The sequence below is a fragment of the Camelus ferus genome, chromosome X (genome assembly GCF_009834535.1).
Source record: "Camelus ferus isolate YT-003-E chromosome X, BCGSAC_Cfer_1.0, whole genome shotgun sequence".
Taxonomy (NCBI): Eukaryota; Metazoa; Chordata; class Mammalia; order Artiodactyla; family Camelidae; genus Camelus; species Camelus ferus.
In genome coordinates, this window is record NC_045732.1 from 38649166 (window position 1) to 38676069 (window position 26904).

At 37.4% G+C, this 26904-nt stretch overlaps 2 protein-coding genes across 2 annotated transcripts in view; one reads left to right on the plus strand and one right to left on the minus strand.

Moving 5' to 3' along the window:
- Positions 1-26904, plus strand: part of CASK (calcium/calmodulin dependent serine protein kinase) — a 290070-nt gene that overhangs the window by 152536 nt on the left and 110630 nt on the right. The gene's annotated exons all lie outside the window — the stretch shown is intronic.
- Positions 7132-12760, minus strand: GPR82 (G protein-coupled receptor 82). Its single transcript, XM_032475560.1, has 3 exons — positions 12363-12760; positions 10010-10077; positions 7132-9868 (listed from the first exon to the last, which is right to left on the minus strand). Exon 3 carries the CDS (start codon positions 9832-9834, stop codon positions 8824-8826), a length of 1011 nt encoding a protein of 336 aa, XP_032331451.1. The 5' UTR covers positions 9835-9868; positions 10010-10077; positions 12363-12760; the 3' UTR covers positions 7132-8823.

Sequence of the window (26904 nt, forward strand, 5' to 3'; positions counted from 1 at the left end):
TGTCAGTGATAGCAGTGTGCTGTTATTCTTTTGCATTTAATTAATATGAGAAAATGAATATATACAGAGTAAAATGTATCTCCTTATATATAATGACAAAATGACAATTTGAAAGCTGAAAATGTATAAAACAGATCCTTAATTCATAAAGTAGCATAGTGTTAAAAATACTTTTGTAAAAAAGGCAGTTTTTTAAAATTGAGATATAATTGACATATAACAGTTTCAGGTGTACATCATAATGATTTGATATTGTATACACTGAAATGATCACCACAATACGTCTAGTTACCCTCTGTCTCCATACAGAGTTACAAAATATGCAGTATCATATTAATGACTACAGTCACTATGTTGTACATTATATCCCTATGACATTTATTTTATGACTGGAAGTCTGTATCTCTTACCTTCTTTGCCCATTTTGTCCCCCTCAACCCCCTTCCTCTCTGGCAACTACCATTCTGGTCTCTGTGTCTATGAGTTTTGTCTTGTTTGTTCATTTGTCCTGTTTTTTAGATTCAGTGTATAAGTGAAATCATAAGGTATTTGTCTTTCTATATTTGATTTATTCACTTAGCATAATACTCTCAAGATCCATCCATGTTGTCACAGTGGCAAGAGTTCAATTCTTTTTTATGGCTGAGTAGTATTCCATTATACACATATATGTATGTGTGTGTATACCTGACATCTTTATCCATTCATCCATCAATAGACAGTTAGATTGTTTCCATATCTTGGCTATTATAAATAATACTGCAGTGAACATGAGGGTGCACATACCTTTTTGAATTAGTGTGCTTTCTTCAGATGAATACCCAGAGTAGAATTGCTGGATCATATGGTAGTTCTGTTTTTAGTATTTTTAGGAGCCTCCATACTGTTTTCTATAGTGGATACACCAATTACTTTCCCACCAACAATGTATGAGGATTCCCTTTTCTCCACATCCTTGCCAGCACTTGTCATTTCTTGTCTTTTTGATGGTAGCCATTCTGACAGATATGAAGTGATATTTCATTGTGGTTTTGATTTGCATTTCCCTGATGATGAGTGATATTGAACATCTTTTAATATGTCTATTGTCCATCGGTATGTTTTCTTTGGAAAAATATCTATTCAGATCCTCTGCTCATTTTTTAATCAAATTTTTTGGCTTTTGTTACTGAGTTGTAAGAAGCAATTTTATTTTGAATTCTGTTCTTGAAAGGTAATTATATCAACATCTTATAATAAATAATGATTGACAACATACTCTACTGTAATACTTTCAGTAATATAGTCAGCTTTTGATTAGCCATGGTATTTGATATAATGACAATCTAAAACCAAATAAAATCCCAGAGTAGTTTATATTTGAGTACTGTGCTTCACCTTCTCATTTACATTCTGATTGATTTATTCAACAAATATTCCAAGTGCCTACTTCATGCAGTATACTGTGCTTGGAGCCCTAAAGGCATGATGTTCTTAGTAGAGAGATGAGGCAATATATCTATTATCAACTGCTACAGAACAACACACAGTGACTTTGAACAACAGTCGCCATTTATATGCTCTCAATTCTGCAGTTTGGGCACAGCTTGATGGGGACTGCTCGATTCTGTTTCACAGGCTGTTGGCTGAGGTGGCTTCACTTACTTCTCTGGCATCTTAGCAGAAGTGGATAGAACACCTGGAAGCTGGCTGGGCCCTCTTTGTAGTTTCTCATTTCTCATTCAGAACATCTCTGTGTCTCTGTCTCTCTCTCCCTCCCTCCCTCCTTCCCCCTCCCTCTCCCCCTCCCTCTCCCCCTCCTCCACATGGCCACCCTTTCTAGCAGGACAGTGTCCTGTGGCTTGAAACAAGCAAAAGTGAAAATTACCAGGCCTCTTGAAGCCTAGGCCTGGATTGGCACTGTCATGTCCTATGCATTCTGTTAGTCAAAATGTCACAAGAGAAGCCTGGATTCAAGAAGAGGAAAAATAGATTGCACCTTTAGTTGGAGGAGCAACATATATGCACAAGGATAGGAAAACTTTTTTGTGGCCATCTTCTCAGACAGGCAAAACAGATAATTATTATCCAAGGTAGGGAGCGAGAAATATCATTTAAAGACAGAATCAGAGAAACTTCATGGAGAAAGTTAGATTTGAGTCTAGCCTTGAGTCACTAGGTAGTTACATGGAGACGAGAGGACAGTTCAAGCAACAGGAACAGTGTGTGCAAAGCCTCAAAATGAGTTTTGCATTGAATTTTAATAAATTACCTTATTATCTCTAAGGCACATGTCAAAGAATTTTGAAGAAGCATGCAGAAACATGCTGAGGAAGGGAAGAAAGGAATGATTCTCAAACTGCAAATTAGTAAGAGGAAACCACCAGAAAAGGCACCATTCAGCATTGAGTTAAGAAGCAAACTGTCAACACAAGAGCACACATACTTGTCGATATCATTTATATCTCAGTACCTGAAGTCTGTAATACATTTTGCATGCATAAATGTAATACTCAAATTTAGTTCATTGGTAATTTTGAATTTGGGTATATTTTTCTTAAGACACTCGTCCAAAAACATGTATTGAGTACCTACTGTGTGTCGGCCACTATTCTAGGAACCAGAGCTACATCAGTGAACAAAACAGACACAATCACTGTCCCTCTAGAGCTGACTTTCTTTTCAGGGAGAGAGATACTACTCACTGAGCATAAATAATTCTACTGTGTAGTAGGTTAGAAGGTGAAAAAAAGGACTACAGGGGAAAAAAAGAGAGAGCAGCCAAAGTGGCAGGGACTTCTGGAGAAGGGGTTGCAATTATAGATAGGGTGATTGAAGCAGGCCATGTTGAGAAGCTGACATCTGGCAAGGACTTGATGGAAGAGAGAAAGGGCTGACGTCTGAAGGAGAAGGGTTCTGGGTTACAGAACAGCCAGTGCAGAGGCACTGAGGCAGAAGCATAAGTGGCACGTTTGAAGAATAGCCAGCAGACCAGTGTGGCTGAGGTGAAAGGGGAGAATGGCTAGTAGAGGAGATTAGAGAGAAAAGGAGGAAAGGGACTTTGACTTTTACTCTGAGAGAAATGAGGATTCACCAGGGAGTTTTGAATGAAGACAGATGACATCTGACTTTCCAGGGTAACAGGACTACATTGCTTTGTTGGTAATGTATTGAATAATGGCTCCACGGTGGAAGCAGGGAAACAGGAGATGGTCCTGCCTGGCAGAGCCAGAGCGGTAGCAAGGAGGTCGTAAATAAGCAGATTCCAGATATATTTGAAGGTTTTGTCAACAAGATTTGCTAATATAACTCCAGTAACTTAGGTAACCCGAAGCAGTTTCATTCAGAACTTTGTTATAGTTTTCCAATGTAGTGGTCATTATAAAGCTTTAATAACAATACATATCACAAGGCTAATAATTTAAAATTTCACTTGATGTGTTGTTTCTATTTTTGCTAATAAAGCAGCCTATTAGCTATTCTCATTCAGAGATTGTTTATTCAGTGACTTGTCTGTATGTAGATTTCATTTGTATGTAGATTTTAGTTTCTATAGATAAAGTTTTCTTCCCTTATACTTAGTAAAGAAAATAGAAGACCATTGCAATGTATCATTCCTTTTAGAAAAATTCAGATTATTTAATCATCTATTTTATCTAGCCAGGAATATTGTCATATTCTCTCCCTCCCTTGTTCTCTCTGTCTCGCACATAGTTCTTGGCATTGATCCAAAGGCACTGGGTTTCCCAAAATCTTAGCATTATATTAATAGTACTTTTCTCTTTACTTGGTAGGCATTTCTTTTTGAAATCATTATAACCTAAGTCAAAAATGTTTGGTTATTTCAGGTTAGATTTGAATATATGGTGCCATGTGACCTATAGTGGAAACTGTGGGCTTTGGAGAAGCAGTTTCACATGAAATTGTGTAAAAAGTAATTGTATAATCCTTTGAAATTAGGGAAGGTGTGTCGTCATAGTACAGCATCTCTCAATAGCCACAGACATTTGGGGCCAGGTACTTTGTTGTGGGAGGTTGTCCTGTGTATTGTGCCTCTACCCACTAGATGGCAATAGCATTTCCCCCCAATTGTGACCATCAAAAATGTCTCCAGACATTGCCAAATATCCCCTGGGGCACAAAAATCACCCCTGGTTGAGACCCATTGTCATAATGTTCTATTTCTCATGCTTTGCCTCCTTACAGGCGTTAATTTAAGCATGCATGCAAATTTCTGGGTTTTTTTTCCTGTCATCTTCCCTTTTATTCCTCTTCTTCCTGTGAGAGGATATGGAAACTTTCATTATGTTTCAGTGTTTTTTTCTCTTTTCTGCCTCTCACCCCTAAATTAAAAGTACTTTAGAAAGAAGTAGTAGTTTTCAAGGTAAATGCAACTCCTGGCTCCTTGCCTGCCTTCACTGGCTCTGTTCAACACTGAGAGTTGGAATTTTCTCCTCTCCTGATTCCCGGAGACGGCCTCACAATGCATCACCTCGGCGCGGAGAGACAAGTAATCCTTAGACCTTTCTCTGACCTACTGATGTGTGATTTACTAACTGGGGTTGAAGTTACTCAGCTTCTCTGAATGCAAACTGCTGTACACATGATCACTTTCTAGTCTGAACAGGGCCTGTGCCCAGGAGGTTTGGGGGCACCACTTTTAGTCCTCAGAACTTCAAAACCCAGTCGCACAGATGCTCAGCCAGAAGCCTCCGCCCAAGCGTTCCTGTATGTGGTTCCTTTAAATGGTTTTCCTCGCTAACCCGTCGGCACGCCTGGCCGCTCTCCGTCCCCTTCTAGTCTCAGTTCTCCTTTCACCTGCGTAGGCCAGACTTCATTATAAATGGGCGTTCACGTCACACTAGTTGCCGTGGCATTGTGGATTTCTTACAGTATTTCTTCCTCTATTGCTCTCAGCTGCTGACACTTCTTTTCCATCTCTTACCACAGCTCCCAAAAGTCCCTCATGTTGTATAAAAAAAAAATTGAGATTCTCCTTAAAATGAAAACTTACTTTGTTCTCTACATTCCTTACTGTAAGAAGCACACTGGCTCCCCTCCTGCTATGCTTTTGTCAGGTTGTTGAGCATAACATGCGTGTTCAGCTTGAACATGGGGTTTTAATACTTAGAAATCCAAGATAAGTTTAAGACGATCTTGCTTCTCTTCTCCCACCCATCCACCTACAAAAAAAAAATCAATTCCTTGATTTAACAAGAAAAGAATGTTTCTTTTGCTTATTAGACGTGAATCCTTTCACTGCTCCTTTCCTTCTGAGCCAGGGGGAGCAGGCATGTGTGATACAGCCACAGCACTTTTGCTGTCAGGTATAAAACCTTCCTAGCTGTAGTAACTCTTCCCATTGGTATCAGTCCACTTTGAATTTGGGGGTAGTCAGAGGCAGGCTCATGGCATTAGGCTGCAGGATAGAAATGCTTAGCAAATCACCAGTGTCCTCTGTGCTCCCTTTGTGGTTTGCTAAGCAAGAATTCCTTTCAGCTTGTCTTCACACATTTGTTCACAGCTCCCAGCCTGCAAAGGCTGGGTAGGCTGCAGCCACCCTTACCAAAGCACAACAGGCTTGACATTGCAGGGGAACAAAACTTGCCACGCCCAAAATGTGTCTGTTTGGGGGCTGGTTGTTAAGAAACAAAAGACTCAGGAAGTCCTTCTTTGTACCTCCCCCTCAGCCACCTAAAAGAATTTAAAGGGTCTGGTCCAGGAAGAGTACTATCAGCAGAGATATCTGTAGAGAATATGGGCTAAGTGTGGTCGAGCAGTCTGCAGTCTGGGGAGACCAAAGTCCTCTCAGCGCCCCATTGTCTCTGCCTGGTCCAGCAAACATGTGTTTACCAGACGTTTGTTTTTCCATCTCCATGTGAATTGCCTTCCTCCCTTTTGAATCCCAAAGCTATCCCCGCCTCTCCTTCTCTCCAATGGCTTCTAAACTTCAATTGCCCAACTTGTCCTTGGGCTTCATATTCTAATGGAACCCCCATAGGTACATAATTAAATTTGGGTTTTCTCCTGTTAATCTGTCTTGCATCAATTTAACTCTTAGACCAGCTGGAAGAACCTACAGGGGTAGAGGAAAAATTTTTCCTTCTCCTACATCTTCCTCTTCTACCCGGGGAATAGAAACTCACTTCCAAGTTGAATAGTCTGTCCTTAATTTTCCTCGTCTAGTCTTAATAGTTTGTGTTCCTGATTAAAAGTTTGAAAGTTGCCTTAATGGGAGTGTGTATATGAAAGGTTGGGGGAAATAAACATTTGTCATGCCTCTTTTCTATAATTAAGATACAATCTTTGTTGACCTTTAAGTCAAAATTTGGGGTTTCTGAAATTATGTTTGACTATCACTTACAGACACATTAAAAACATGATTTTTCTGAAATCTGCACTTTAAATTTAGGGTAAATTTAGAAAGTGACACTTCGTATAAAATATTTGTCATTACATTAAATAGCCAGTTCTTCAACTACACAGAAAATTCAATGTGATTTGCAATCACCTCTTCAGGAAAGCATCTATGGTGTAAAAATAATCATGGTGATTAGATAAGCTCAGTACAGAGAATTAAAGTGCAAGTTTTCTATAAGAATGAGTAACTTAAAAGGAAATTGCATACCTCTTTTTCTGCCTTTTTTAAATGTAGGAAGCTCTACTTTGGTGTAATATCTTTTATTTAAAGTAGGGGTGATGTAGAGTGATTTTTTTTTAAATGATGATTTTTAGAAGTTATGTATATTTTCAAAACTCCTAAGTGCACTGAGGTTCAATGGAGTATTGCTTATGTCAAATGAAAACTATCAGTCATTTCAATTCCTCTTAGTCTAATGAGTTTTGGTTTTAAAACTTATGTAAGAATAAAACCATTGTTGTAACTGGAGAAAGCTGGATGTCTTGGGAACTCTCCTGGTCAACTTTGAGTTATTCTGTGATTCTCATGCCTTTGAATTTTGTAGATTGGACACCCCTGTTTACAGCCAGCCTCTAGGGAATCACCTGGAGTTCCTAAGTCTGCCTTTGTCTCTGTAAATCAAAACTAATCCGCCAGAAATAAGATTGCTCCTATAAAAGAATAGATGTACACTATAAATATTTGAAGTCAGCACGTGTTTTTTCAGACATTTCTCTGAACATTTTCTTCTCTCAGTTAAGCATTGAAGTAAAAAACGGAGAAAAATTTATTGTTTGTTTTCTATTCTTTTTTAATGAAAATTACACAGATATGTTGGAAAAATCTCTCGTGATTTTGAACACATGGCTCTTGGGGATTCTGTACAGTGAATTGTTTCTACATTTTTAATTCTGGAACAAAACATGCTATGAGATGAAAGGCTTGGAAGTAGTATGTGAACTTTCTTTAAACTTCTTTTTGAGCACTGAAGTAATTTCCATGTAGGGAATAATGAGTCTTTAAGCAACCTCTAACAAAGTAGCAGGTTACAGTTAATGTTTATTCAACTGTTTATATTTAGTTCTTATCTGAGCAGAGAGAATGCAAGTACCATAGGAGTAGAAATAGAAAATAGACTATAGCTACAAAGGTGCTTATGACCTCTTTGGAAAGATAAAACACACAGTCTTTTTTTATTTTTAATTATAATATATATAATACAGAATATAGCCACCATCATTTGTCTCACTGACAAGTTTACATGGAAGAAAGAAATGACCATTAAGAGATGCTTAATCCTTAAACATTTACTTAGATAATGAAGAAAATTTGGGTGACGTATTTAACTATACACTTCAGTTTTTTCATCAGTAGATTGACATACTTTACGGTTGTGATGATTAAAATAATACATGTAAAGCATATAAGCCGAGTGCCTGGCACATAGTAATTGCTTAGTAAATGATAACTGCTCATAGTAGTAACATCATCTGCTTTAATAATAGTAACATCATCTGCTTTAATAATAGTACCTGTGAATTACATAGTATTTTTCCATTCTACAAATGAAGAAATTAACACTTAAGGAGGGTAATTTGCCTAAGATTGTCCAGCTAAGATGTGGAACTAGGATTGAACCCAGGGAATCTAACTCCAGAGATCAGTCTTGCAGCAGTGCTATTAAACTGCCTTATTCATTTGTTTTCCAAAAATTAATTGGACATACTTACATGCCAGGTACTGTTTGTCAATAATAACATTATTTATATTGAATACAGAGGAAAATACCCCAAATGTGATGAAGATTGGCATAATAACATTGTATTACTCTTTTTTATTTTGACAAAGCCTAATCCAAATATTTAAGCATATTTATAAATAACATCTACTTAATAAATACTGGAATCAATGAATATTGCTTCTCCCAGGATGGTGAACCACATAATAACAAATAAATAAGGTATTTATAAAACCTTGGATTTTTACGGTGCATTGTTCATACATTTAGATAGGAATTAAGTGAGGAAATTTCTTACTTTTTTCTTTTACTCATTTTTAAAGTTACCAACAAAACATTACCCCTTGTTTTCTAACTACTAGAAAGCAGAGAATTCATAAACCACTTGCCTCTTTATCCTATAGTTGTGAAATACTGTGTTCTGAATAGAAGCATCCATGGTTGAGTTTAAACAGAAAATGATCTATTGGTTTCATATGCAGTGGGATCCTTTCAATATGCTTGACTTTTGCCTGTCAGAGTCTCTGCCATTTCAACTTTCAGTATAGGTAGAACCACAGTGAGTTTTTTGTTTGTTTTTAAAAACCAAAGAGGTTTACTTGGTACCTATTATCAACCAAGCTATCACCTGTTAATCCTGTAGTTTAGGGTCCCTGATAGAGTCATATGAATACTTTTCTGTTTGGTGGTGTTTTTCACTCAGAAATCAACCAGAAGGTTGTATATGTGGTGAATCAGATTTTGTAAAGAGATTGTATAGTGTCTTCTTGAACGTTTTATCTAAAAAGATAAAGATAATGGGGTCTGTGCTACTTCTGGCCGATGCAAGACAGGTGAGGATGTTTTTTATTTCGATTAAATGATTCAGTTGCTGACAGTTCTCTCTTTGGTGTAGAACAAAAAAAATAGGTTTAAAAATGCTATATGGAAGGAAGCAAACTATTAGGAGAATCTGGATGACCAAAAGATGCCTTTTCACAGAGCTGTAAGTCAAACTCTTCTCTGTAATGGATGTACAGGTCCTTATTTTTCTCAGATGGCTGACAAAAGAGTAGTACGATGTTACTACAACTAAAAATGAAAACCCAGTAAATGTGGTTCCAATGAGGCCTGCGATCTGAGAGATCATGGCTCCCAGTTCCGTCTGCCGGTTGTAGCACAGGCTCTCATCTCCTTCCGTAGCCTCCACAGCTGAATAGTATATGATAACCGGAATAATTATGCCCAGTACAGCCACCCATATGTAAACACACAGTTTTCTAGCAAACTCAGGCTGGCGAAATTTTTTCAGTAAATGGCCGTAAAATATTTTCTCATAGCACGAAGTGGTCTCTTGTATGGAATCCTTTTTCATTAAGGTAGCATAGCGGCTTATGGCAATCCAACTTAAAATTAGGAGGCTGACAAACATACTTACATGCATGGATAGAGTTCCCAAAAAATTGACCACCCTGCATTGTGCAGATTTATATTCCCATTGAAAACCTTTCAAGAAATAGATACCCATGAAAGGCATGGCAGTGCACACAAGTAAGTTTGCAGTCACAAGATGTGCTAGGTAGATGTGCGTTGGTGTTCTCTTAGCTATTTTTGTTAAAAAGATCCATTGAGAGAGAGAATTTCCAAAGAGACCAATGATACAAAGGAACATATAAATGATGGGTAAAGCCATGGAAGAGATCATGGATGGTTGAATACATGTTGAGTTGTTACTCATTTATATCAGATTTCCTTGAATTTTGCCACAGGAGCTAGAACAGAATTGCAGACATTTAACATTAAAATTATCGATGGTATTTAAGCTGAATCGTATTTTTTAAAAAGCATTGGATAAAGTAAAATAGTAACATGAATGTATTGGATGGAAAAGGAAAGTATAGATGCCTTCTCACCTTTCCTAATCACAATTGTCCGAGTGAAATAAAAGCAGAAGGTTGATTATTGTGGATACTGGCTTTGTCTAAAAAACAAAATTTGATAGAAGTAGTTAAATGCTGAGATTTATTATTTTATACTAGAGTTCTTATACTAGATTTTAAAGCAATTTGTAAATGACAATTGATTTTGGCCTAGAAAGGTAACTTAATAATTTAAGACACATGCAAGCAATACCTACTAGCCAAAGGAAAGTGTTGCGAAATTATTTTGTAGCCACGTTAACAGAGGGAAGACTGATTTTTAATTAATCACCTTAATCGTACATAAGTACTTTTCAAAATGGTGTCTTTTCATGGCTAGATTAAAGAATTTGTCTATAATCTTAACACTGTTAGAAGTCTCTTCATATTTCAGGAGTAAACTTAATTCTACATCAGCAAATACTCAGGCAAGATCTTGAACAGAAAGAAAGTGTAGTGACCAAAGATAACACCAAAATCCCAGAGTCCTTACCAAAGAGCATCAGTAATTTCTTATTTCAAATATTTAATGCTAATCTATGATACTTCAGTAAAAAAGCTTAGTTTCGGATTCTGTGTCAAAGCTGTAGTTGCTACTGCTTGTTGGTTAGAGCGCCCTCATGTGTCTTTGTGTGTAATTTAGTATCTTGGTTTTTCAGAGAATTTTTTTTAAGAAGATACTTAATCGCAGCCTAAATGCAGGTAGGATTTTATGTCTAATTTTGAATTTTTTTTTGCTTCAGAGGGTACACAGGAAGTGTTTTAAGAGTCACATATAAACTCCTTTTCATTCTTATTTTTCTTGTTCCTTTAGTTCTTTCAGATGGGAATAAGAAAAGATTTTGGATTTTGGTCAAATAAAAATCACGAGCTCAGGGTGAGAAGGTATAGCTCAAATGGTAGAGCGTGTGTTTAGCGTGCACGAGGTCCAGGGTTCAATCCCCAGTACCTCCACTGAAAAACCAAATAAATAAACAAATCTAATTACCTCCCCCCTGCAAAAAAAAAAAAATGAGCTCTATTCAGAATATGCATCATTTCTCTGTATTTTTTACTATACCTTTCTAAGTACCACACTTTCTACTCTTTTATAATCCAGAGTGGGGATTCTCAATTATTTTTTCCATCATATTCTCTCTTTTGATAAATACAAAAATTTTTACTACATACTGCCTTCTGAGATTCTTACATGTCCCCAGCCCCTCAGGGATATTTCACTCTCTACCCCTCTTCAGAATCATGATTACATTTTTTTTACATCTTTGATTATAGAAATAAGAGTTTTCCCCCCAAATATATTATTATAATTTTGAAATAATTTTTTAAACCAAACAGTTTTTGCCCAAATACTTGAAAGCTTGAGGGCTGTACGCTGACTCAAGGTTCAAGTACTGAGACCCTTAATGTCTAACAGTGTCTTTAGCATTTTATTTTGTTGCTTTCCAACTTTTATTTAGAGAACAGTCCATATGCTTCAAAGTGCTTTTGTATCCGAATCCAGTACAGCCTGGCAAATTGGAATTGACTTAAAAATCAGTCAAATACAGTGAAATTAGCCAGTTTATTTCTTAAGAAAAATTTATCTAATCAAAGTAGATTTTTGTATTACATAAGGAATGAAGCTTCCTTTTATGATGATATTAAAGAAAAACATTAGCCCCTGCACTTGCATAGATAATACATTATATGTACTAAAATCGGAAAAGGTGGTGCTTCTGTATTAATGGATAGTATGCCTTTTTTTTTTTAAACTAGACCACTTCATACAGCATCTGCTATCTCATATTACTCATTACCATTACCTAATTTTCTATTTCAAACTAGCAAATTCTTCAGAACAGAAGAGAAGTAAAAAGACTTTCACAGAGGCTGGCTTTATCAGACAGATGACATTGAGACTCTAGGAATCTTCACTATAACAAACAACTAGGTTACCATCTTTAGCTCCCCAAATATCAACTTGTATCTACTATGTACCTCTCCTGTAAAAATAAAGTTTGATTATAAAACTACTAGATAATTATTTTCTAAAATTTAGAAAATACTATAGAGCTTAAGAAATAAAAATTATGTGTTGTATATACAGAATTGCCCCCTAGAAAATGTGTACAAGTTTGCATTCCCCTCAGCAAAACATCTTGAGTCACTCCTGTACACACTGTGCCTCTGCTAATTTGACAAATGAAATAAGAAGTCAACAATTCTAACTTCAGTTCTAACGATTATCTACATAATTAATATGCTGACTACCTTTCTTAATGATAAGCTTTCAAAATTTAAGCATTTTAGCCCTGTTAGAGTTTTTATAGAATTAACTTTTAAGCTAAAAGTGAATGATCAGTCTTACCTCTGAGTAGTTTATGCCAACCAAGGCTCTATTGTTCAGGGCGGTGATGCTAAATTTCAGACTTAAAGTTCTCTGATCATCACTCTTCCGGTATATTTCAGTTTTAGTCAGTGTGAATAGACTCTTGCATGACACCAACTATAGTGGGAAGAAAACAAAATTAAACAGAATATTGAAGAAATTCAGTAGTCATAGTAAATGTAGCAACTATCTTCTCAAAAAAAAAGAACCCTCATTTCTCTATTTCTATAGTGGGAGGAAGTTGTGGACAATATATATATACTGTGCTTCCTTATGATTATTTCATGAACCGGTTACACCTCACTTAGCTTCATTAGCATGTTTGGCAGAAGTTAAGTTCAAAGGTTTACATCCCCATGGCTAGTTAGTTTTATACAACACAGTAGTAGAGGGAACCAATCCATAGTAACTCAGTAAACTCTGGTACAAATTTGTCTGTAAAGTCATTTGTGGATGGCTTGTTTGCAGTTCATCTTGATCAAGAATAAAGGGAAACAAAACTCAACATTTTCTTACTTGTAGCAGGTTACTGGAATCAAATATCATAGAGCTGGAATAGAACTTTAAGATCATCTGTGGGTAGAAACCCTTGAGGAGAAAGAAGTGAGGCCCTGAGCAGTACGCTGTAAGCACAGGCCACACCCAGGGGTTTGGGTCTCCTCTTGGTTACTAAGGAACTAATCCATCCTACTTCAAATTGTCCTGTGCTGCCTCCATTCGTGTTCAAAGTAGCACATTGTTTGGAGCATTTCATAATGGATTTGGGGAATCCTGGAAAGTTCCAGAATCTGAAGACCAACTATACCTGAGATAAAATGAATAGTTATATTACGATATAAAGAAATGTGGAACCAGTTTTATGTAGAGGATTGTTTAATCAGTCTGTGAACTCTTAACTAAATGAAAGCCGACTGCATATAGCTGGGGAGCTGGACCCTCATCACGCATCCCTTCCTTGGGTAGTTAAACCAGTGGGAGTCTGAGAATAGGAACAGAAATCTAATTTCATCAAGCCTGAGCATTTTAGTTTTCAGGGAATCTTCATTTAAAATTAATAGAAGTACTTTGCCATTTCTCATAACCCCCGATGCTTATCTTCTTGCACGTTGATTGCATAAATTCTTCATAATGTTTGCTACTATTTCTCTCTGAAACAAAGTGAGGACTACCTGAGTGTCTTGATTCTGTTCTGCTGCTATTCATCTTTGCAGTGCTTGCCATCATCTAATTAAGAACAGTGACTCATCCAGGCTTCCATGGCCATTGATTGCAGAGTAGTTTGCCTCTGGAACTCCTATCATCTTTACTTCAAGAATTTTTCATGTTCCAGGAAGGAATTATTTAGAACAACAACAACAAAACAAAAACAGTTTGAAGCAATTTAGAGAAGAAAGAATGGGAAAAGAATGTTGTTTATAAGTGATTGACAGATAATTTTATATTACTTGTTTGAGGCTTAAGCACCTTTGGTCCTATATATATATATATATATATAGGACCTATATATATATATATATCCTTTCTCTCCACAAGTTATCTTCCATTGTCCTCAAACTCAGAAGATGATGCCATCATTTCTAAGGTTATTCAAGCCCCAAACCTATGAGTCATCCTCAATTCCTCTCTTGCTTTCACATCTCACATCCAATCAGCTGCTGCTACTGCAGCTTCTAGGACCACCACCATTATTAGCTGCATTTCATGGAAGTGTATTATGTGCCAGGCATCCTGATCTGTGCTTTACATGCATGTCTTATTTAATAATCACAATACCCAATGAAGTAAGTAGTATGAAATAAGTATCTTCATTTTAAGAGTAAGGAAAATGAACCTCAGAAAGGTCACATAACTTGCCCAAGGTCATAACCACCATCTGTCCTCACAACATGGTAGCTGGCTACCACCAGAGTAAGCGAATGAAGAGAACAAGGTCATAGCTGCAGTGCCTTTTTTTGATCTAGCCTCTAAAGTCAACACTGTCACTTTTGTAGTATTCTGTTGGTCACACGGGACTAGCAGTAATTCAGTGTGGGAGGGATAAATATCAGGAGATGATGGTTGTTGGGAGCCATCTTGGAAACCGGCTAATGCAGATGTCGGTCAACCTTTGAACCAAGGAAGAGTCAGAAGTACTGCTTAAAATGATGGTCAGACAACTGATAATTTATCAGGCAAGACTGCCTGTATCGGTGTAATTTTTGCCATTTCTTCCTTTATTTTGATTTTTAGTGCACTATAGTTTTCTTAAACAGTGCAATTCACTTCACAAATATTTATTGGAGTCCCTGCTGTGTTTCTAGTGGAGTGTGGAGGTTACAGAAGAGATATATTAGCCACAAGCTAATTCAGGGTCTCTGGAAATTCAAGAGATTCCACAAGCAAGCCAAGAATTCAGATTAATACATGTTGTATGGTACAGACTTTAAATGCTCTATAAATGAGAAAAGGGAGAAAACAGTGAATCAAAGTGATTCTGACAGGCCAGGAGAACTAGAAGGAAAGAGAAGAGAACACATAGTAAACAGCAGTTCTGTGCCAGTACCAGGCAGAGCATTTTCCATAGAAGAGCCCTAACAATGGGTGGTGGTAGTCCTGTCTTACACATGAGGACATTGAGTTACAAAGGGTTAAATAGCATGCCCAAGGTGGCACAACTAGTAAATTAACTCTAAAGCATGTGTTTGGTTTTTTTTTTTTTTTCCAACCTCACCCTCTGCCTTAGCAGAAATAATGGTTTTTCTCTAGGGTACCTTATTATAGGGAAACTGGAGTCAAGTTTTGTATGCTTTTTAACTTCATTCAGACAGGGTTTCCTGTTCTAGGCTCTGAGGTAGCAGAATTGACTATGGAAGAACTCAAACCCAATTTTTTTCCTATTCTTGAAAACCTTGGACTTCATTAAGCTACTTTTTTAATCCCATCAATATCAGTATAAATTCTTTATGACTTAAGTTATTTTGAGTTCCCTAATTGAAATATAAAGAAATTTTTATTTCCATTTTTCTAAGATACTAGGAAATATTATTGCAATTGGTCAAAAGTATAAATGTCAGAGAATATAAGATTAACAAAAACATAACTCATCAGGCAGAAATTTTAAAAATTGCAAGTTCTCTGTAAAGGTAGCTCCTTGAACTTTTCTCACTCAGGTCACCAATAGTTTTCTTGGGTTCTCATTTATCTTTCTCGTGCATCTGCTCTTCAAAGTTCTGCTTCTGTTATCCAAGTCTAAATGCTCCTGCCCAACTGTTCTAATTACTTCCTGTATCATCCACCAAATACTGGCCTCCTGTGTGTTCTGCTCTGACCCTTATGATTTACTCCTTGAGATGTTAGAGCAGCTCCCCAGAGTGTCATTCCTGCCTTGTGTGAAGTTTCCTGCTTTTGAAATATTTGTTTGAGTATGAAGTGTGTTTTTAACTCTGGCCTCAGAATTCGTTTGGAGTGGTTCAGTAAGAATGGTTCAAGGGGCACGCATGCTGTAAATTATTTTGCCAACCTGTAGTGAGCTGTATTCACCAGGGGTGCATGAGAGCTTTCCTGACTCACAAGGATTATTGGGGTTAGGATTAGGGTACCTTTTCAACCTGCCTTGGAGTCAGAACCCAGAGGACACAGGACAGCTCAGTCATACCAGAACTTTGTGCTTCAATTAGACAGTTATCTGGGGCTACCCAAGCTCGAGTCTTCTAAAGTTGCGATGGTTGGTCTTTTAAATACTCTTCTCTGACCCCTCGGGAGGCTGGATGTGGGAAGAGAAGACATGCCTTATATAGTCCACAGGAGAACATCACATTCAAAAGATAGTTTCTTCAAGGAGGGGTGGGGGACAGTGGAAGCCTTTATCCAGTTCACTGCACACCCGAACCAGTGGTTGCCTTTAGGAGGAGTGAAGCTGAGCTCTCTTAGTCAGAGCTGTGGTTTGCTCAAGGCACACTGAGCCCCCCTGCTCTCTTCAGGATGTGGTGTCTGGCCACAGCCCTGTGTCTGTCTCTGCGCGCAGGCTCTCGCCACCCACTACAAGCAGCTGTAATCATGGCCGTCCCACCCTTAATCAGGATGTGAAGATTTTCTGCTTGTTCCACAAGCTGGTTTCTCAGCCAACCATGGGAGTATTTCCCTTAAAAACTATTTTGAAACAGCAGAAACTATGGCCCAAAGTTTGGAAATTTATAATAGCACAGAGAAGTGATAAGCCTTGGAAGAAAGGTCTAATGACAAAACATAAATGGACCGGCCATTCAGAGTTTCACTATACTTCATCTTTGCCTTTTGTCTCTCCACAGAGGCTTGAATGCACTGGATAGACACTGTCTTCTAGAAATGCACACGATAGAAACATGGTGGCAGTCTTTAGAATTGGAATGACTTCAGAGGTGGGAGTTGGAAAGCAAATGGGAAGTTAGCAGGTTTAAGGAAAGGGAGACTTTAGCGTTGGATTAGAAGAGGCAAAAATATTTTTGAGGACAGTCAAATTTTGAATTTCAACATTGAGTCAGTTAAGTTTGGTTCATATCATGCTTCATAATCGACCTTTTTTTTTCAAGTTCTTTGAAAAGCCAAAAGTAGATTAAAATTTCTGAAAATGAAGCACTTGGTAGAATTGTAAAAAATAATGTAAGCAATCATATTGCCACAGGTGCAAAACACATACATACACCTATACCCTGGGAAATAATGAGTTGGATTGCACTGAGATACAGGGAATTAAAAAGGCATCATGTATCAGTGCCCAGAACCCTCACCACTGTCCCTTTCTTCCCAAGACCAAGGTTTCCTGGCTATTTTATTACCAATCACTTCTTTGGAATTTCTAGATTAAATTGTCTTGAGGTTAAGCCCCCCTGCTCCATATCACTTCCTGTCTTTATTCAAGAGAAAAAAAGAGAGGGGTGTCAAGGGAAGATGAGGAAGAGTTGGGTATCTGAGGTCTTACCTTCTGTACCTATTAATTTCTAGATTTATTTTGTCTTATTAAGAGCCCCAAGTATTGAAGTAACAAGCTTCCCTGAGAACCACTTTTAGAAAATGTATAATAATAATAAATAATAACCACTGAAGTACTTATATATAGAAATTCATTTAGTTGTTACAATATTTAATGGAAATATCTCTGAGATGAATACCATTTATTACTGTCATTTTCTAGATGAGAAGATTTAGGTCCATAGAGGGTAAATAACTTATTGATGATAAGATAACTGGTATATTGTAGGGCCTATATTTGAACCCCGATGGTGCGACTTCAGAGCCCATCCAGAGCTGCTACTGGAATCTGGATTGTTGTTTTAGAAAAGGTGACCAAGTATCCCCAGTGACCAAAAATGTATCTCGCTTGTATACCTGTTTCTAGTTTTCATTCTGAAAATTTACTCATTGCTGTCAGCTCCTCATTGTACAGGTACTTTTCCCCTTCGTAATTGATAAGTAATCTGAGGGTCATATTTTGAGATTCTCTGAATATGGTTTTTCCCTCTCACCCAGTGGATTTTAGTGTTTATTGATGGTCCTTGCCTAAATCATTGCTTATATTGGTGGTTGCATCTTTGTAATGTTTTGACAGATGGAGATACATTAGACTTGAAGTAGTCATTTTAAGGTATCACTCTAAACAAGTCTTGGTGTTTTAGATATTTCTCAAATTATACTATATGTGGCATAGTTTCTAATACTACCATGTGGTCTCTTCCTCCATCAAAAGTCAGCCTATAATTCCCCCCCAAATAAATAAATTTTTAAAAAGCCAGCCTAAAATGTGTTGTTTTAATAGACCTCCAAATAAAATACTGAATCCAGGAAATACAAGTTCTCTGGGATTCCATATCTCCAGAAATATCTGGTAGAGAAAATTGGAAAGAAGAAACCAGGGTTCAAGTCTGTAGATAATCATTTCTTTGGCAATGCTTTGGCCAGCAGAGGGCAGTGTATCACCAGCCCTAGTTAAACCTCTTCTGCTGCTGAAGCATAAACTGCCCACCTTGCACTATTTTCCAGCTAGAAACGTCGAACAGTTTAAAAGTTTAGTTTCTTTTAAGCTCTAACAAAATGATAAACTTTACTTTAGTAGCTGAGAAACACTTTACACCTGATAGAATACAAGTAATGATATGGACAATGGATTTCTGTCCTCAAGATGAAAACCCGTTGACACTCATCTGCCTTTAACAGGCTACGTCTTTTGGAGTTTCATTTTGTTTCGTTTTGTACGAGTGATTATACCAAGAGTCACCTTTGTAAAATCATTCACAGCCACAGTTATCCTGGTGGTAAAAAGAAAGTCTGACATTTTATTATGTGAAAGTTTTTCTCATATCTTTTAGCTTTTTAGACTTTATTTTTAAAGCCATAGCAATTCATGGACATAGTTTTTAAAAGTCAAGTCCTACTAAAAGGCTTGTAATGAAAACGTGTCATGTCTATTCAGTTGCCTCATTATCCAGCATATGCTTGTTTTATCTCTGACAATACAGAGATACTAAATCTTCAGTAACCCTGCCACTCCCCACCCTGCAGTGGTTTGTAAAATAGATAAGTCCCCTTCTCTCTCACACCCAGATACACACACAGACACATGCACGAGCACACACACAGCTTTCAAACAAAATAATTTGAGGCGTTGTCTTTTTTGTTAATGAAATTACTATATTTGTTGTCACCTGTTTAGAAATTAATGGTACACATACTTTGTGTTTTATATGCATTATATGCATCATTTATCTATTGCTGCATACCGAACCACCCCTAGACTTGGTGGCTTATGACAACAGCCATCTGTTCACTCTCAGTCCTGCAGTTGGTCCTGGGCTCAGCTAGACAGTTCTTTCAGTCTCACCTGGGGCCATTCATGCAGCTTCTTAGTTATCTGGCAACTCAGCTGAGGCTTGGATGGTCCACAGGGACCTCGACTCATGTCTGGAGCCTCAGCTGAGATGGTTGTACAGTCTGATCATCTTTCTCCGTGTGATCTTTCACCCTGGGTTCTTTACACCATGTTGGTCTCAGGGTCTCAAAAGTGCAAAACTGGAAGCTGTGAGGCCTCTTAGGCCTTGCTCAGATGCCATACAATGTCCACCACTTTTAATTGGTCAAAGCAAGTCACAATACCTGCTCAGACTCAAGAGGTGGGCAGAGGCTCCATGTCTGCATGAGAAGCGCTGCGGAGAATTTTAATCTACCACATTTCATTTAATGTGCTTGTGATTGCAATGTCCTAACTAGATTTTTATATTTTTTTCCTAAAGTATAGTGCATTGGCTCTTCCTTGGGGATTAATATAGTATGTGTACCTCAGAGTTCATTGTTTCTTGGATAATATCCAAAAAGAAAAGGGATACCCACTGTGCTCCACTCGGGTCTTGGAGCTATTATTTTCTTTTGATTATTTCTTACTTTTAATACACCTTTTAATATATCATGAATTCATGCTGTTTCCTTTGTACTCTTTAATCCTCTGTAAATAGCTCTTTCTTTTCTATTTCCAGAATACTAATCTAGCTTTTCAGTAAAACTAGAAGAAAAGTCTGTCTGCTAACTTGATCCTAAGAACTGGGTGATTAATTGACATCTGCAATAGTAGAGTGTAAAAGGGTATAGAAAGATGATGAGTCTGGCTTGCCCCTTTGGTAGCTTCCCCCCCACCCCCCCATGCCAAGTTGTGCTTAGTACTGGAGGTTTAGTAATTTGCAGGATCACAAATGCCAACTGTCAGAGCATGAGACCCTCATTTACTTACTTAGCTGACTCCTCTCACTACTTGCCACATATATTTGGAACTCTATAATCAGTCTGCACAAGAGCTGACCCTGTGTGTTCCAGTGTTTTTCAAGTCTCACTGGCCACAAAGGGGAACTGAATATGAACATGCATGCAAACCTCATCAGTTCCCTTTGCAACCAGCTGAGCGTTGTTTTTAATATAGCAGAAACAGTGTTCTTCTTTTGAATACAAACCAAATTTCCACACAAATAATGAAGCATTTCTGCTTCTGACAGATCAGGGGACACATAAGAGAAAAGGGTACTAAATTGTGAGACAGGCAATTAAAAGAGAAAGTCAGAAAATAAGAGGTAAAACTGAATTGGGGAAGAGAAAGAGGTGATGCTGAGTACAGGAAAGGGAAAAAAAAAAAACGGGTGGGAGGATTGAGGACACTAGAAAGTTGTGGTGGGTGATACAACATGAGAAGAGGCAGGAAACGTAGAAAGGAAATGTCTGTAACAGGAAAGGGTCTGTAACAGCATTGCCAGCAGCGTTAATGGAAGGCATTCAAATCTTTTGGTCCAGAAGTTTGTCACTGGATAAAATGTAAAAATATAGCACATCAGAATGATTACCATTCCCACCTGAGTTTATGCTATTGAGTCAGTTTTACAACGAAGGTGCCTTGTCCCCATTTCAGGATGCAGTGCGGTGACCTGTTTGACCACTCTGATTACAGAGAACGAAGCCAAGTGTCAGAAAGCAAAGAAACCTTAGCACCTAATATAAATGTCACAAAGCTCCCAAAATCCATCAAATTATTTTAGATAAAGTTTAAACAGACTCTCTAGCTGTAAATATTAATGAATGCCTATGGTGTGCTGAGCAAGGAGCAGGGGCCAAATCCACTACAAAAAAAAAAAAAACTCTGGGAAGCTGCTTGGGGACCATTGACCATACAACAAGCAGACTCCCTCCTCCACCCCCACCAGCTGTACCCACCTGAGTAGCCCTGAGGGCATGACTGTGTTGGTACAACCTGATGAAGCAACAAGATCCCAGGTGGCCCCTGGTTGCCACTCATTTTTAAGGTGTTGACTGTTCTGTAAAACTCAAAACTTCTATTAAAGGAATCTAAAGAACATCTCATCCAAATTTTACTAAATGCTCGAAATGCTTTGTTACCCTCCCAGCCTGCTGAGGACTCATACTATATTGGAACAGGTCTACTAGCAAACGACTCACTGGCTTTCTATTCCATTTGAGATCTGCAATTGTTAGAATACCCTCTCCTACAATCTGGTGAAACATGCTGCTTGCAATCCTCATCCTTCACTGGTCCTCTTTCAGCTCGCTCCCTGCAGCTACGCACATGCACATTTTTGCACAGATGTCTTTCCTTTAGCCTTCTGCTTTAATCCCATTCTTTAAAACTGTCCTTCTTCTGGTGTCCTCTCCTCTTCTACTTGCTCAAGTTTCAGAGTATGCTTCTGACTCACACAAAATAGAGTGGGTCTGCTACCGTGCCTGTCCTGGACAGTGCTATTGGCAGTGAAAGCTGAAGTTCAGTTCCCCATTGTAAGTGCCTCCCCCCGCACTTCATTCGACCCAGGTCAGCTTCCACTGTGTAGCTTCCTAGTTCTGATGTTTACCTTCAGCTTCTGACCATTCCATTGTATTATTTCCCCTGCCTTTCCCTGGCGTTTGAGTATTTCAGTAACATACATTGAATGTTTCCTACCGGCCAGGAACATTTATTCACTCATTCAGTCTTCATAACAACACTACGAGTTAGGTACTCCTATTACTCTTGTTTTCTCAGTAGAGGAAAGAGAGCTTGTCCAAGGTGACATAGTAAGTGGTGGAGCCAGAAATTGGACTCAGGCAGTCTGGCTGCAGCAGCTGCCCTTTAACCTGTCTGTTATGCCTCTCGGTTCATTATTTAATAATGTTTAATGTCACTGGGCTAAGAAGACCCATTGGATCCAGCCCCACCATAAGGCTTGCCATGGCTTTACCAGTGGGATGATGATACTCTGGTCCACTGGTCACGACCTCCTCCTGCCCGACTCTGTTTGAATAGGCAATACTAACATCTTCTTGGTCCCCCCTCCTTTTTTTCCCCCACCTGCTAGTGAATGGCTAAATCTTTTTAAAAATATGTCTACACATTTAACAGATCAACTCCTGGTCTGGGAGACTTTCTATCACTTTAAAATCATTTGCATATCTGTTGTACTCAGATGTTTGAATTTTGTAGTTTAATTCTCAGCAAGCATTTCTATTTCTATGTTCTCAGGGGACACCTCACTTGCACTTCTATGTACTGTTTCTGACTGTAGTGCCAAGCTATCTAATTATAAGATAAGTCCATCAGCAAATTCTTTAGCTTGATCCTTGAGGGATGAATATATTTCAAAGGGTCAGGGTTCATCTAGATTTATTGACTAGAGAGCGTCTTCCTTTGCTTATGGTATCTGGCAAAAGAAACCATCAGCAAAGTAAGAGACAAGTCCCATACTGGTAGAAGTTGTTTGCAGCCCATATAAAGAACAAAAGATTGGTGTACAGAGTATGTAAAGAACTATTTCAACAATTTGAAATAAAAAAGAAAGAAAAGAATAAAAGCAGCTCATTAAAGGGAAAGACAGAGACGTGTAGCTATGAATAGGCAATTCACCCAAGGAGAAACCTGAATGGACAAAGCACTGTGAGAATCTGATGCTCCATTTCACTTGTAATCAGAGAAGTGCCAATTAAAACCACAGGGAAATGCCATTTCACACCTCCCAGATTGGGACAAATTAGTAAATTTGATAAAATCAAGTATTGGTGAGGTTGTGGGTAGAGGAACATTTATCTTCTTAGTGGTGGGATAGGTAGATAAATTGGTAAGTTCACTTTGGAGAGCACTTTGTCACAACTGAGATAAATTGAAGATATGCATACCATTTACTACCAAGCATTTCTCCTTGTAGGTGTCGACCGTAGAGAAATTTCACACATGGGCACAGGGCGTACAAAGACTTCACTTGAGCATGGTTCCTAAGAGCAAAAAAGTGGAAACCACCTAAGAGCCCATTGTTAGGGGAAATGGAGAATTGAACTCTTGTTTATTCTCATGATAAAACACTGTGCATCTGTGAAGATGAATGAATGGCACCTACATGTATCAACAGAAACATAATTTGAGTGGGAAAAGTTACAAGAGAATATAATAGTAAGATACTATTTGTAAACTTTAAGAACAAAAACTAGTGCACATTGTTACGCATACCACTTACGTGTGTTATAAAAGTGTAAATATATACATCAGAATAATATACACTAACTTTAGGAAAGAGGCTACCTCAGGATGAGTTTTAGTATATCTAACTTTTCAGATTATGTATAGGTACAAGAGAGCAGTTAAGCAAATGGAGCCAAAACACTTAACATTTGTAAATTTTGGGTGATGGGTGCTTAGCTGTCTGTTACAGTGGGGGTTTTTTTTCCATTTTTTTATACGTTTGAAATATTTTATAACTGAAAAAAGATAACATGTGGAATTACCAAACCAGAGTATAACTTGTAACAGTTCACTGCTGTTCCTGGAATAACTTGCATGGCTTCCTAAAGCAAAAAGAGATTCTCTGTATCCAAAACCATGATTAGAAACCTTTTCCAAAGCTCATTTTATGGTGGTTCTTTATGCATTTCCTGGGCCAAAAGTAGAATTATTAAGAATGAGAGACCTCTAATTTGATTTCTTTTTTCCTCCTTCTATTCAGCCTGTACGCTTTTGTCCTGCGTTATTGTCCATGTTTCAGGCAGAGCCTTCAGAGTGTACAAATGTGTGATAGCTAGAAAACGATTTCTTTTAAGATTTTGGTTTTTTGACACCACACAGTTTTGATGAGTAAGAAACAGAATATTTTTGCCCTAAGTACATATGAATGCCTATTTGTGGGTTTGGGGGGATTTTGTTTTTTTTTTTTTTTAAGCAACAGACATCTCAATAATTACCATTGTCCTTGGGCAGAATGCAGTGAAAATGACAAGCACTGTCTTAGCAGAGACAATGCCTATGGAGTAAAAGTCTACCAGCTTGCATCCCCTCATATGTAAAATACAGTTGATCCTTACATCATAACACACTGAGGATTAAATGATAATGATGCATGCCAAGCACCCAGCACAGTAAAAGGCACATAAATAAATATATTTTACTTTGCTTCCCATTCCTTTGCATGTGAACTTGAAGGGGAGAAGTAAGAGGCAAAGTAGAAGTTTAGGACATACCTAGCACTTCCTTTCTGGTTCTGAGTGTGTTGTCACCAGCACACAGCCAGCCCTCAAGGTCTTAATTTGAAAACCGGACTGAACTGAGGCACTACAGCAGCCACTTATAGGAATGTGTCCTCAGGTGGGTCATGTGGCTATGAAAAAAGACACCACACCAGCCTTCGTGAGAGTTTCTGTCTCATCCGAGTTGACATAATTCAGGTTATATTCTGAGATTCAAATGCTTTCTTATCATCAAAACTACAAATTTCTTTAGAACTTTATGGTGTCTGTTGGTGCCTTACTCTCCAGTAAATGTCATACTGTTGTGAATATTTTTCTCACTTTGTGTTTTTGCTTTTATGTTTTTTGACCCCAAAAATCTACTTCCTAAAGTCAAATCTATCCGTTTTCTCCTACAGTTATTCCTATTTTATTAATAGAAAGTTCTTTCCCTTCCACACATGAGTTAGTCATACATTTTAAAGTCTTCTAATGGTTTCATTATTTACATTTAACTCTTTGATCCACTTTTTTTTTTAGTGTGATATGAAGTGAGGCTATAAATTGGCTTTTTATTTTAAATAAATACAGCACTATTTATTAATGCATTCCCTCCTTCCCCAGTGCTTTTTGTGATGTCTCCTTGATATGAAGTGATTCTCTCTGAGGGAAAAAAGTTTATCAGAGCCACTCAGAAAACTTTTTTAAAAATTCACTTAACCCCTTTTTGCAAGATTCTAACGCATCTTGACTAACAGAATCTTTGGTTTTCCTCTGATTTGTTCTTGCTCCTACCCTTCTGAGACTGATTAATTTGCCAGATAATATTGTATATCATTAAGGGTCTGCATAGAGATATGCATTCCATCCCTCTGATAAGCTGCTTCTTGTATCTGCTCCACAGTGTTAGACTTAATGAAGAATAAGAATATATTTTAATATCTGGTGAAATAAGTTTCCATTCATATTTCAAAAGGCTAAAAAATAATTAGCCTGTTAACATGTTTCTACAAAATCCAGACTGCCTGTTGAGAAAACTCCATTTCATGCTGTTTTTCTCTTGTGGGTAACTTTCAGTAAGGCTTTGCTTCACAGAGCTGTAATTATATTGGTTCTTCTTTTATATCAGCAGGACTGAAGAATCCATTTTAAAAAGCAGTTGAAAATAAAACCTTCTGTACTAGAACAGAATTTTCTTTTTCTAGTGACCTGACCTTAGAAATTCAACTGCCATCAAACCAGGCTCTGCACAGAACACTTTTACAAAACTAATAGCAATACTCAGCATTTAGGTCTTACTCTGGCAGCCAGGCAGTTAATTTTGCCTTTGTTTGGTTTTGCATATGTGAGGTGTTATTTAGAAACTTGTTGTGAAGCTCTTTTGCAAGGTAGGGATGTGTATGTACTTCTGAATGTCCCTTTTCTGTGTGCTTCTAGAACTAAGCCTTGGCTTGGGGGAGGTAGGACAGTGTTTCCTGCCCATGTACACTAATGCTCAGTAAGAAATGAAAGCTTATGCATAATAGCCTTAAATTTCGTAAGTTTAACATGTTTTTCTAAAAATTTTAGAAATGTTCTCAGGATTCAGGCTACTCTAAGGCATGTTATTAGTGAAACTCCAGTCAGTAAACAAAATCCATTATGAGCTTATAGACAGGTTGACTTTTATCAAAATTTATTTTATTACAAATATTATAGCAAGAATTGACTCGATGTACTTTATTTTTTAAGAATGCCATTGTGCAGGGCTTTATAGGGATCATCTCATTTAGTATAAATAATGAGACAGCTTGTAGAATTATGAGTGTATTTATGTTTCTTGTAATGTTCCATAAAACTACTGCTAATGATAATAGTAGGTAATGTAATTTAAACATTCAAACTGTATGTTTACAATAGAGACACGTAGGGATATAAAATGTTTACCAGTAATGTAAAAAAATTAATTTTGAGAACATGAGAGAAAATCAATATTGTCATATTTTTAAATTATACAAACAGAAATTCTGAATTTCGGTTTGGTGGTATTCATTGATGTTGTCAAAGCAAAGTAATTAATACACATTTTATTACTTTTCCCAAGCCTCTAATTTTTCTGCAAATTTCAATTTTTATTCTCAAATGTTTGTTTTTTAAATATAATTCTGCTTTGACCTATTATTTATGCAACCATTTGTGTGCACTTATGAAATACAGCTCAGTTGAGCACTAATTGTATACAAGCCAAATCTTGTTAAAATAAATTCAGCCCTAACAAAATTCTTCTTACTCTTTAATGTTGATTTTCCAGTCTGTAGCCTGCCAGAAGTTTGAAGTATTCTGGCTATAAAAAATTCTCATACTTGGTAACAGAAACTTATGAGTAGATCCTTAGTTTGTCATAACAGGCTTCTATATATTCAGTCAATGGCATTCTGATGTTGTGTGTAATCAAAGAGCTGAACGGTAATGGCCAAACTTTTGAGAATGCTTGCCTTAATGACATCTCCTGATTTCAATCATTTGATGTTCTATACAGTTATATCCAGATACATTGACTTAGGAAAAAAGCAAAATA